At 51.5% G+C, this 12,467-nt stretch overlaps 1 protein-coding gene across 10 annotated transcripts in view; it reads right to left on the bottom strand.

Moving 5' to 3' along the window:
- Positions 1-12,467, bottom strand: part of LOC116080970 — a 30,990-nt gene that overhangs the window by 13,241 nt on the left and 5,282 nt on the right. For 3 of the 10 annotated variants that reach the window (XR_004114699.1, XR_004114700.1, XR_004114701.1), the window contains 4 exons: positions 11,811-11,922; positions 8,150-8,183; positions 7,875-8,047; positions 121-205 (listed from right to left, as the gene is read on the bottom strand). Coding sequence is in view for 6 of the 10 variants with exons in the window: in XM_031357683.1 (XP_031213543.1) it covers positions 121-205; positions 7,875-8,092; positions 11,811-12,078 (571 nt within the window). In the remaining 4 variants the exon portion in view is untranslated. Of the gene's footprint in view, positions 1-120; positions 206-7,874; positions 8,093-8,122; positions 8,224-8,331; positions 8,422-11,810; positions 12,462-12,467 lie in introns of those variants that run through there. The other 7 variants (XM_031357682.1, XM_031357686.1, XM_031357684.1 and 4 more) reach the window with 6 other exon arrangements.

Raw genomic sequence — 12,467 nt, 5'->3', positions numbered from 1 at the left:
CCCCACCCCCCACCCCCGACCCCCACCTCCATCTGCACAGACTGCAGCTCGCATGACACGGTACTTGGAACCCTCACCCAATCAGCCATTACGTATGCTCTCTGTGCACTACCGACTTACGATTTACAGTTGGAGGGTCCTGGGGGCAGGTTGTCTGTTTCCGTGTGTCCAGGGTCCCACGCAGGAATCCAGATGACGACTTCGGCTAAAAATCAGAAAGCTTGCAGTCACAGGATAGAATCCCACCCAGGAAAGCAAGTACCAGGAGGGGGGCTGGTAGAGAAGGCCTTAAGTATGGTTAAAGCATCTATGTGGGTCACAAGTACGGCTTAAAGCAGGGACTCTCTCAAGTTCAACAAATTTGAAATCTACAGAGACAAGAATCTCTCTGGTTTAATCCACTAGTTCCATGCTCACCCCTACTAGCTACCTATGAGGGGATGGGGTATTTACCAAGAGCCTTGGTACTAACTTGCATGGTGGGCTAAGGGCTGCTAAGTGGAAAGCTAAGCTTTAGGGATTCTGTACCTATAAAATGCAAACTCAAACCTATGTGGGCAGCCCTCTCCCCAGTAGACAAAAGCTCTGAGAACACCCTGAAAGCAGGGCACAGGTTGTCCCCAGGACAAGTCAGTGGGCAAGTAAGACTCAGCATGGGTCAAGCTGGGCAGAGGGCCACACGACAGAGGCAAGGATTCCAGTATGTGGGATATGCTACCACCGTAGGGTTTTCAGTGGGCAGTGTCTTCTTGAACAACCATGCACGCATGCATACACACACACACTCTCTCTCACACACACACAGAGGATGACAAGTGACACCCAGGGCACCCAGGCAGCCACCTCTGGGCTAACCATGTCACAGGAATGTAACAGACCCAACAGAACACCAGCACACTAGGCCTTCAGGAGTCCAGGGTTTATCTTAAACATGATGTAAAACTGTGAGATGCACAATAAAGACTCAAATCACTAGACAACTACCAAGGCTCACAAAAAGTACAATGTAGAGGCAGCTTCCAGGTATGGACTCTATTCTACTATCCACGAGTCAGGATTGCCCTATGATGGGACAATAAACATGCTATGTGTACACAACAGGCTAATGAAGAGGCAAGGGCATTTCTGTATACTTTTTATTTTAATTTTATTTTTGAGATAGGTTCTTATGTAGCCCAGACTGGCCTCAGATCTGCTATGTCATAGAGAATGAAACTAAACTTCTTGCCCTCCTGCCTTACCTCCAAGTGTTGAGATTACACGCAGGCACAACTGCACATGATTTTATCTGTTGCTGGGGACTGAACCTAAGGCTGCATGCCTGCTAGGCACGCATGGAGTTACACCCCAATCCCCATAGTCACTACCTTGATATTTCTACAAACTCAAACTGCTTGAGAAAAAAAAATAAAATGACTGGTCGAAACCATGCTTTAAATGAGTTGATTTTTAAAATGGGTTATTAGCAGTTATTAGCATCTGGTAAAGGTCAAATTATGTGGCAAAGGGGGGTCTGCTGTATCTGGAAGTGGGGGTGGGGAGGTCAGGATGGGAGCAGGAGACTGCCAGGGTCAGTTCTAAACCCCTTTAAGTGACAAGCAGGGAAACAGGAGACCTAGGGGCATGAGTGGGAGGGTGGGAGCACTACTGAGAGAGAGACACCGAGGGGATGTCACACACTGGGATGCACAGAGAAGCACAGGACCTGACAAACACCTCAGGCAGGCTGCCAGATACCTCCCTGCTGGCTCTCCAGAGACTCTCTACCCTAACCTTACTTCAACCTTGACAGAGATTTCTCCACCTATAGCCTCCATTCCCAGATGGCTCTCTGGCTAAGGTACCCCTAAACACTGCCAGGGCACAATGAGGACACACCTCTTATTTCCAAGCCTCCTGCAAATCCCTTCTCTGGCCTGTGCTCCCCGAATCCAACTCTCCCATAACTGCTCAAATCTGTGTCTTAAAATTAAGTGTTCACAGGACAACCACAAGATGTGGGTGACCCAAGCACTACTGGTCTTCTAACAGCTCAGGACCACCTAACTGCAGAGTGAGTACCCCTCTCCCCATGATCCATGAAGGTTGGGGTGGCCACTCATCATAACCAGGGTCCCTGGTGACAACAAGACTCTAGACAAGAACACACAGCAAGACCAAAGAGGCTGCTGGTTCCTTGCAGGACCCTGAGCTGGGGCCTTCACTCATCCATTCCTGTTTTCCTTTTATTTTCCTTTTTTTCCTTTTTATTTTGCTTTTAATGGCAGGGAGGTAATCAGAAGCAGCCCAGGGCATCTGGGTTTTTTCCTGCCTCTCCTTCAGGCCTCTGTGGACCCTAGGCGCGCCTGACTGGCCTTAATGAACTCAGCATGTAGACCCCAGGCTGCTATGCTAGCCCAGAACACTGGCAAAATCGTGCCTCAGTTTAAAAGCTGTGTATACCAGCTCCAGATCTGCGTGATGTATTAATAACGCAGTGCGGGGTTGGAATCTTAACAAATGTCAGAAAAGCTGCAGAGATGACTCACTGAAGCCAAAGGAAAAAACAAGATTTTATAGAGTCCACAGGAACCACTGTCACAAACGTTTGATGGAAGACCTTGTAAATGCATGCCCTGAGCTCATGCTACACATATAAAATGAGGGTGGGTACAGTAAGTGCAGCCCCCACGGCTCAACAGGATAAGAACATTCAAACTCTGCATCTTGAGATAATTTTTTTTAAAGTTTCCCTCTTCCGGAGGCACACAGGACCTAATTGATCTTGTTTTGGGTACAAATATTTCACTGATGTTTCAAACAGAGGAAAAACGTCAAAGGACTATTTTTGCTAAAATGTTGATTTCAAGAAATAGAGTCTGCAGTTACACAAATGATCAGCTTTCCCCACTTCCTACCTGTTGAGAAAATACCACCCTCTTGCAAGTTCCCCTGACAAATGTAAGCTCTTTGCAGAGCTCATTTCCTGTACCTTTGTTGAGACCCAGGCCCTGGACATTACGGGCCCATTTATGAAAATGGGAGCGGTAATTGGGACATCTTTTGAAACCATGTCCCCTTCTCCGCACCGGGCCCCCATCAGCCCTCTAATTTTCGTTGGTCGGGTTTCAGAGGATGTTTATATATGCCTCTTCCTGGAATTTCACCTCTTTGCTTCAGGAGTGGGCAATTAGAGAGAATTAGGACCTATTTGGTACATGTTTACCCTTAATGGATAGAAAGGCTGAAGCAGCCTTGGGAACACAGTCTGCCAGTCTAATTGAAGCTGGCAATTTTTTGATTCCTCATTTCAGCTCGTAGGTATTGTAGCAACCAAGGTCACAAAACAAAAGCTGTGGTCCACCACGGTAATGACGGGCACAGACTGACAGAAAAGGGCTGTGCACTTCTGATTACCATGCTGAGGCCCAGAGGCAGGCAAAGATAAGTACACAAGGGGGCGGAGGCAGGTGGGTACCACTCACTGTTTTTACAAGTCGCTACCTTGGTGGCTTCAACTAGAAGTCCTTCCCTGAGTGGGCCAGAATGCCTCAACCAACAGGTGCACAATGACCCTTTCTGAACAGCACCCCTGGGACACATCCTCCTGGCAGGAAAGCCATGGGTCTAGTCTTATTGCACAAGGGATGCTCTATGGCCCCAAAAGGGTTTCCCAGCCTGGCCTGTGGGATGTTTGAATAATTCCCTGTAATAAGTAATACCTTTGCCACAACACAAGGGGCAGCAACGGCCTCCAAGGAGACCTGTGATTTCTAAATGCTGTCAGTGATGAACTAACGAAGCTCTGTGACACCCTGACTATGCTTGTCACTCAGGACACCCAGGGCTGCAAGTAGCTGGACCAACACTCTGACCCTCTGGAATCTCCAGCCCCCTCACCTCTAAAGCAGAAGGCCAATAGCAATAGAAACAAGGCTGCCAAGGGACCTAGTATGCTAAAGACCCAGGACTTACACACTCAAACTCAAGAGGCCTCAGATAACTACAGATCTGGACTCTTTATCCTAAGGATGGAGAAAGGATGACCCTGAGGAATGAAGGCAGAGGCTGAAGTCACTTCCACAGGCAGGGCTCACAAGGGGCTGGGTTCAGACCGTGGAAGGCAGCTCCAGACAGGTGCCTATCCTGGACCCATGTACCCACTCTGAGCTCTGTCCACTGACTACCAGAGCAATAGGGTTGTCTACCAGAAAGCTAATGGAGGTCCAAAGTGTCATGGACCTCTGCATGCCCTTCTCTGGTTAAACAAGGACTGTGTCTGATTACAGAGAGGGCACAGTTAGGCTCTGGTCTCATTTTACAGACAGAGAAACTGAGGCTCAGAAACATTCGTCACAAAAACACCAACTACGACTGAGAACCAGGCCTCCTTCTAGCAGGTACTTTTGCCTTGGGACAGCCTAGGGCAGTAGTGGAACAACCCCTGGTAGGAGGGTGGTCACTGACTTTTTCTGTTCTGTGTCCCTAACCATACACACTCTCCACACCCTAATTCAACTTCAGACCCCTACCACCACCCCCAGTTTCCTAACCCTGGAGGACCAGCTGCCTATCCACATATAGGATGACCCAGAGAATATGCTGGAAGGCAAAAGAAAGAAAGGAAAAAAGAAAAGAAAAAAAAGAAAAAAGCCACACAGCTGTGGTCCCTGGTAGCCAGAAAAGACATGTGCTCACTCACTGGCCCCTTCCACGTTCCTCTTTCCCTAACTTTCCATTCTGGACAATCCCTTGGCCCCATTCTGTCTCTAAAGCATCTTTCGGGCTTTGGGCCCAATGTGATCACATTCTTGCCCATAGTTAATCCTATCGCTCTATCCCAAGAGACTGACACAAATCTAGCCCTGGGAAGGACGAGCTCGAGGGTCCCCAGGGTCAGACAGTGACTACATGGGGGATTATACCAAAGGGGTCTGCTCCTAGGTGCAACACACACACACACACACACACACACACACACACACGCACACACAAGCACGCACGCGAGTGCACAGAGGCAGGGGCCCCACACTGCACCCTGGGAACATGCACACACCTCCTTTCATCTGAAGAAAGAGCACCTGCCATTGACAGGAGCCATTCACAGGACCTGGGAAACTCATCGAAGCTAGCTCTCCCAATTATCCCCAGGTGGCTCTGCTCCACAGGGCTCCCCCACATTCCTTTCTGCCTGAGCCTTTGTTTCCAGCTGCAGCAGGCCTCGGAGCTTCCAGGCTAAGAGTCTCCTCCTTAAGCCCTAGCCAAAGACCCTATTCACTGAGAGAAGAGAAGGCCAACTCAAGGTGGTGGGGAGCCAGGCTCTGGGGCCCCACTCCCAGGCTAGGGGAGGGAGGACCTCACCATCTGCAATTTTCTCTTAAGCCCAAAGAAACGAGAGAGCAATTAAGAAAGTCAAGACTGTACCGTACCCTCCACCCTGTTCTTGCCTTAATTAATTCCTCTCCCACACACTTCCTGCTTGAGTCGGAGGGGTGGGGGCTACTGGCCTCTGTCACCTGACACCTGCCCTTCACAGACACAAACACAGACACAGACAGACAGACAGACAGACAGGCAGACAGACACACACACACACACACACACACACACACACACACACACACCCTGGACTTGGGGATAAAGGAAGATGAGAAAACAAACATGGACAATGCCTCTGAGAGGCCTGGCTAAAGCCACCAGATTGCCAAAGGAAGAGGCTGGCCCCAGAACATACCAGATATTTGCATCAAGATGGAGACCTAGGACCCTTCTCCTAATGCTGCTCTGCTCTGTAGCCCCGTTGCTGTTTCTAGGTGCCCAGAAGAAATACCATTAGAGGCTCCTACCTAAAGTAACCCTAACTCCCACCGGACTAAGTTTTCTATGTCACAAAGGCAAACTCACCCTGAAACATCCTTTTCCTCAGAAACACAGAGAGCCCAAGGTGACCGTGAGCAGCCAGACTTTACTCAGAGCTCCCCACCACCCACACAGTACCTCTCCTTTTCTTTTTTAAGTATGTCCCACTCAGAAAGACCCAGTTCTCCTAGAATTTTCCGTCTTCTTTAACTAGGAATGCGGCCTAAACCTTACTTTCCTCCTTTTGTCTGAGAGGGATGGGGCTCAAAGCAGAAGAGGGGCTAGCTCTTGGGACTCATTCACAAGCCTGTGAAATTCTAGAGAAGAAAGGGCTCCCAGGACAGCTGACCCCACCCAGGTCCTCCAGCATGGCTTCTTCATTGTCCTTCACTGCCCACAGCTCTGTAACCTCTGAGGCCCTTAATTTACCTCCCTCCACATGCCCTTGGGATGACCCCCTTACTCTTCATTAACCAACTCATTAAAAGATGGGTAGATTTCTTTTCATTCTAAGAAGTCAGATTGCTCATTAAAAAAAAGAGATGTAAGTTACTTCATATAAACGAAGGGATAAGAAACATATGTGTCCTTCACGTAAAGCCTGTCCTTGCGTCCTGGGAGGGTATGTGGGGCTGGCTAGAGTGTGGGAGTTTATTCTGGGATAAGTGGTTATATTGTCTCATGGGTGAGTCTATTCGGCCTCATCTTAACCTAGCTTACCCCTTGGCTCAGTCTACCTCCCAAATTCTGGGCTGTCCCTAATGAATAAGCTCAGAGCTGCAAGACTTTGGCTCACTTGGCTCAGACTACCTACCCAGTGGCTTTGTCTAAGCTTAGGATTTGATGCCCCTGGGAGCTAGTATCCTGCCCTGAGCAAAGCTCCCATCCCGGCCCTCCTCGATAGCCACGTCACTGTGTTTGCAGGTTGCTCGGTAAATGCCAGCTACGGAGTAAATGTCACAAGACAGAGCCTTCTGGTGCCCTCGGCACACACCCCTCTCTACAGCCTGCTGGGCCCTCCAGAGAGTTAAAGCAGGCAGGCAAAGACCAGGTCTGGGTGCTTGGCCCCCTTGTGAATTAGGTTTTGTTTAATAATAGGATCCCATCCCATTTCCACTACAGAGGGGAGAAAGTGGAGCCATCTAGAAATCTCATTTAATGAGAATATCATGGAAGCTGAATCCAAAAGCAGAGATACCATGGGAAAGGCAAGGTCTCCAAGCAGGCTGACATGTGGGGAGGGGCATAGAGTTCAAGGTGTCAAAAGGGATAGCAACCAAGCCAAGATCAGGCCTGGACCCAGTCATATTACCCCGAAGTCTCACGCCACCCCAAGTGGGGCAAAGCAAGAAGACCCTCCTCTTTAAGCCACCTTGATGGCTGCCCTACTCACCTGAATCCTCAACCCCTTGTTTTAGTCTTACCCACCCCCGACACACACAAGCCTTCAATGGCTCTGTGAATTTGTCTTGAGTAAGTGAACCATTCCTTGTGGTTCATAAGCAAGCGAACACACGCTGAAGCCGTCTCTGTCTTCTCCACCATATTCCTGTCTCAAAGCAATGTCAGGGTGAGGGAAAGAAAAACAACCTTGCTCAAAATCACCATTGCATTAGAGGGCATCGTCAAAGCCCTGTGTAAGCAAGGCTCAAATCCTGAAGAAAGAGCATCACCACCAAAGGTGGATAACCACTCATGTCCACATCTCTGAATGATGGGACAAGGCCAAGGGCCTGTGGGTTGACTGTGTGCCTACTGTGTTTCTTGCCCTAGCTATTTCTAGGAGTGTACATGTGCCCTACCCCCACTTACCGTCTCTGGTCCCTGCTAGACAGAGGCCAGGATGGACTCCCACACGTGCAGTCTCGTGGCGACAGTCTCGACAGTCTCGGCTCCAGGCGGCGTCCAGACATCCAGGTCCGAAGTAAATGTACGGCGCTTAGTAAGCTGCACCCTCCCCCTGTATTCCTTCTCTAGTGAAGATGTAATGTCAGTGAATTCTAACAAAGTTGTGTTAGTCGGCGCCAGAGACTCACCCTAATCCAGGAGGGTTGCAACGTGTCGTAGGGTCCTCGCGCTGGGCGGCGTAGGGTCCTTGCGCTGGGCAGCGTGGGGTCCTCGCGCTGGGCGGCGTGGGGTCCTTGCGCCGGGGGTCGTGGGGTCCTCAGTCTTCTCTTCTTCAGCCGGCATGGCCGGTGGGCAATGCCAGCTTTGAGGAAAGGCAAACAATTAGAATTCCTACAAAGTGAACACCCTGAAAGAAAGCAAAGCCACCTGTACTCACACGCATGAAGACACGCAGCGGCCTCACCTGCTCCTCTGTGGAGATGGGCAGCTCGTGGAACCTGAGCACAACAGGAAATGGCACAGGAAGACGCGACAGGCCTGGATAGTAGCCCCCAAAACAACACCGAATGGTCAGCAAGGGGCCTAGGAGGGCGGAGCCATGGACTCTCAAGGACAAGATTGGTGGTAAGTGTGGTAAACACCCACCAGGGAAGGACGACGACTAGACGACTATGAGTTCAAATTCGACGAAGAAGACGACGGGGGTCTCCAGGGCCAGCAAGCCAAGTCATAAACCTGTTTTAAGACCCTGGTCACTCAGCCCCTGGAAACTAGGCCCACAGGAGATGAAGAACCAGCAAGGGATTGTCCAACAGGCACCAGGAGGCTGTTGGCAACTGAGGTGAGTTTTGGGAAGGCGGAAGGGGGGGGGGGAAGGGGGGAACAATGGGATAGGGACCTGGTAACAAGGCTAAGGGGAGCAGGTAGACCAGGTTAGCCACAGTGTGGGCTTAGCAAGGGAAGCCAGACTGTAAAGCAGAGGTAGGAGTGGCTGGAACCCAAGGGAGAGGTTGGCATAGGATGAGCCCAGGGACACTGAAGCACAGGTAGGTGTTAGGGAGACAACTATGGAAGGGCTATGCAAGCAGAACGCCAAGTGGGTGGTGAACCCTGGCACTGTAGAAGCAGGGGAGGGGGGGAGCCAGCAGGTAGAAGAGCAGGTGGGCAGCCAGGCAAAGGCGGGGCCTGCACATGCTCTCTAAAGGCTCCTGGCATGGGACACAGTCCCCAGCCATAATTGGGGTCAAAAAGGCTGGACTGAGTCCCAAGGGGAGGAACAAACTGTGGAAAGGGTCCAAAAGCCTCAGACCCCCATCCATCATCCTCAAGAGGGAGACCTGTGTGGCCAGGACAGGCACATCACAGCTGTTCCTTTTGCGCTAGCCTCAGCTCTAAGCTGCAGGGCCAGTAGCCCATACTCAGCCATGAATGGGGAGGGAGGCAGAGAGGGGGGCAAGGCCCTGGGGGTGGGCAGGTCTGCGTGAAGGCAGGGCAGGCAAACCAGGCCCACCCCATGCCCTCTGAATGCCCTCTATGGAGCCAGAGACCACTGCTCTGGCTCCCAGACAACCCCCCAGCTTGCCCTCCCTGGGAAGCAGAGGCCATCAAGGGACAAGCTAGGTGGCAGGTGCCAAGCCCAGGGCCAGGACCATGGGCACGCTCAGTTAGGATCAACTGTGGATGACAGAGTAAACGCGCGGACGAATGCAGGGTGCAACCATAGAACCCCTCAAAGGAGGCTGAGCCTAGGGCAGGTCGCTACTGATCCCAAGTCCCTAGAGCCTCCCCACGCCCCGACCCGTAGCTGCCCAGATGTGGCAGTTGAGCCCGTCCATTCGTCCGCCTGTCCCACCATACATCATCCCACATACTCTTACTGAGCCCCACTATTTACCGGGTTGGTGCTGGGACACCCAGAGGAGGAAGGGGTGGCCTAGGGGCACCCCAAAAGGGGCCGGATCCAATTGGGAGAGGTAGGGAGACAAACAGAGGGAGGCTGAGACAGAGAATGGAGGGGAATGGGCAGTAAAGGCAGAAAAAAAGTTGTTCTCAGAAGAATTGGGGGCCGGTGCTTTTCCTGCCTCCCCCTCCCCCTTCTTGGCCTCATCTCCATAGCTTCCCAATGTCCTGATTGATCCCATAGATGTTGAGTACTCAGAATGCTCTGGGCCTGTGGGCCAACTACTCTGAAGCCAGCCTGGATGCCTGGACTGAAAGGGGAGGGGGGCTTCTATACCCACTGATGGACACAAGCACCCTTTAGAGTCCCAGGAAGTGGACTAGTGGGGGGAAACAAACTGCTCCAGGAAGCTGTTACCTGGAATCCTTCTTACAAGCTCCCTGCCATCAAGGGCTGAGATGGTGGCAGAGGGGGTGGAGGACCTGGGGGGGGGGGGGGGGGGGGGGGGGGGGGGGGGGGGTCTTGTTTGAATTGCTCAAGGCTGCTAAGTTGGAGGCCTGGTGACTTAGAACTATTAAAAAAAAAAAAAAAGTGAACAAAAACCCTCCGCACATTCCCTAGCTTTCAAAATACTCCCAGACTCCTAGAACATCAGAAGTGGCTTCAGGGACCTATTATCTCAATATAAATATTATTGATAGATATTTGAGACAAGGGACCCTGCAGACAGTAGAAGTCTCTACAACTGACTGCACTGTGGGGAGGGAGCCTTGTGTGTAGCTTCTGCTCTCCTAGGCCTCCTCTATATCCTAGTACTCTACCTTCGAGTCCAGCACAGGAGTGGCGCTGTAGTGGACCCACTGAGGAAAGGGGATGGGAGGAAGGAGTCCCCTTCCGGGTTTGTTGATTGCTGGGGTGAGACTGGGGGACTTGGCAGGAGTCTAGGTGGCAAGGAATGACTATGGCCACTATGAAGCTCGTGTAGTTCCTTGACTCAAAGCTACCTTCAGCATGCAACCCTGGTCAATGGGTCTTGCACCGGGACGGGGGGGCTTAGTCTCCAAGGAGGGAGATCTACAACACTGACATTAAAGTGTGCCTTAAGAACCCAAGGCCCCCTACCCCTCAGCCACCAGCTCAGCTCTCATTATGATAATCAGTGTTTTTCCTTCGAAGACAAAGAGGGCTTCTTATGTGATGACTGCTGGAACCCAGCAGCTACCTCATTAGGTCTGCAGCCTCTTCCTTCCACAAGGCCCAAGATTAGCCCCGTGTTCATTAAGGAGAAAGGGCAAAAAGTAGAATAGAACTGGGAGGGAAAAAAAAGGAAAAAAACACAGCTGGGGGGCAGAGGGGGGGCTCTGTCCCGTGAGCCAGTCATTCCTTGAGACCCTTCCGACCCTTCCTGTACCGTCACCATCGGGACTTAATCACCAGTCCAGGGAGGCATTAGGGAAGGGGTGAGGGGTGCAGAGGTTAAACCTCAGGAGAGGAACTCAAAACCCTTCGATGGGGCTATGTGATAACGAGGCTTCCTGGGATGTGTCACTGGGCAATCAACTTAAAAGCTTCCTTCTGGGTTTTCTCCTCCAAGCCCAGGCTAACCTAGGAGGAAAGCTTTTGCTAGATGAAGTCTGGGTAGGTCTTAGTATGTTCTAAATCCCCTCTCCTAGTCTTTGCTGCTCACCCCTCCCTTCAGCCCCCCCTCCCCCGCCCCTGCTCTTTGGTCTTCTCTGTGGGAACCTAACTCTTGAAAAAACTTAATTTTCTCCTAAATTGCATTTGCTCAGGAATACCTAATTGATTTCCCTTCCAGTCCCTGAGCTAAGGAGTCTTGTGCCTTACCTGGTGGAGCTCACCTGGACCTCCAGGTGAGGACAGTTAACCCTGTTCTAGCCTTGAGAGCTTGGAAGAGCTGCCCTACACCTCGGGCTCCCACTTTAAGTGCTTCTCCTTAGAACCTGAGCCCAGACCACCAAGCCCAGAGTGCTCTAGGCTGCCCTGGCAGCTAGGTGGCATGAGGCAGGTTTGGGAAACTGAGAGGGGTTAGGAATGTAAGCTCCCAGGGAAAGTGAGAAGAGCTGTGTCCATGAAGCCAGTAATGTGGAAATCGGAGGGAACCAGAGCTGTGAAGCCATGGAGCAGCAGGAATGGAGATGCGTGTGTCCTTGTGTCCAGCCAGGCTGGAATCGTGCCAAGGGTCAAGCTACAGAAAATTCTTTACCTGAGCGAGAGCCGTTCGATGGAGAAGAGCGAGTCAGGAAGCAGTGGGTTGGAGGGGAAATTGGAGGTGAGGAAGGAAAGCAGCAAGTGTAGACAGGCCTCGAGGAAGCCGGCTGTGAAGGAAAGACAGACGCTGGAGTGGCAAGGAAGGAAGACAGGGGGAGGCGGGGCTCCAGAGAGGAACTGGAGGTGCAGGCTGGAAACAGGTCCATGTCCACTGCCACTAAAACTGAAGAGGCCATGAGGCTGACATTATGTGGGGGCCCCATCGAGAACCACTTGGCGACCTCTGCTTCCCTGTGTGGTGGCAGGCCGGCCCTGGATCAGGACAGGGAGTTGTGAGCATCAAATGAATGGACAATTGTCAGAGAGGGACCAGGGTAGCTCTAGTCTCCATGTGCACGGAGCAGTGCTGACGGAGCTGGCAATGGTGAGAGCCCCTGGCCACTCTGCAAGACTGAAAGGGTCCCTCCAATTAGCCTGAATTAACTCAGAGCGGGTCTCCGCCCTCTGCATTTGTATCCTACGTGCTCCTTCTGCCTCCATTTGCTTCATAATCCAATCAGCCCCTTTCAGAGGCCTGGGCACTATTGTCCACTCCAAGCTGGGCTTCCCTAAAGCAACCCAGTAGGTTTTTTTTTTTTTTTTTTTTTTTTTT

This window comes from Mastomys coucha, unplaced genomic scaffold (genome assembly GCF_008632895.1).
Source record: "Mastomys coucha isolate ucsf_1 unplaced genomic scaffold, UCSF_Mcou_1 pScaffold6, whole genome shotgun sequence".
NCBI lineage: Eukaryota > Metazoa > Chordata > Mammalia > Rodentia > Muridae > Mastomys > Mastomys coucha.
This window is presented reverse-complemented; position numbering and strand designations above follow the sequence as displayed.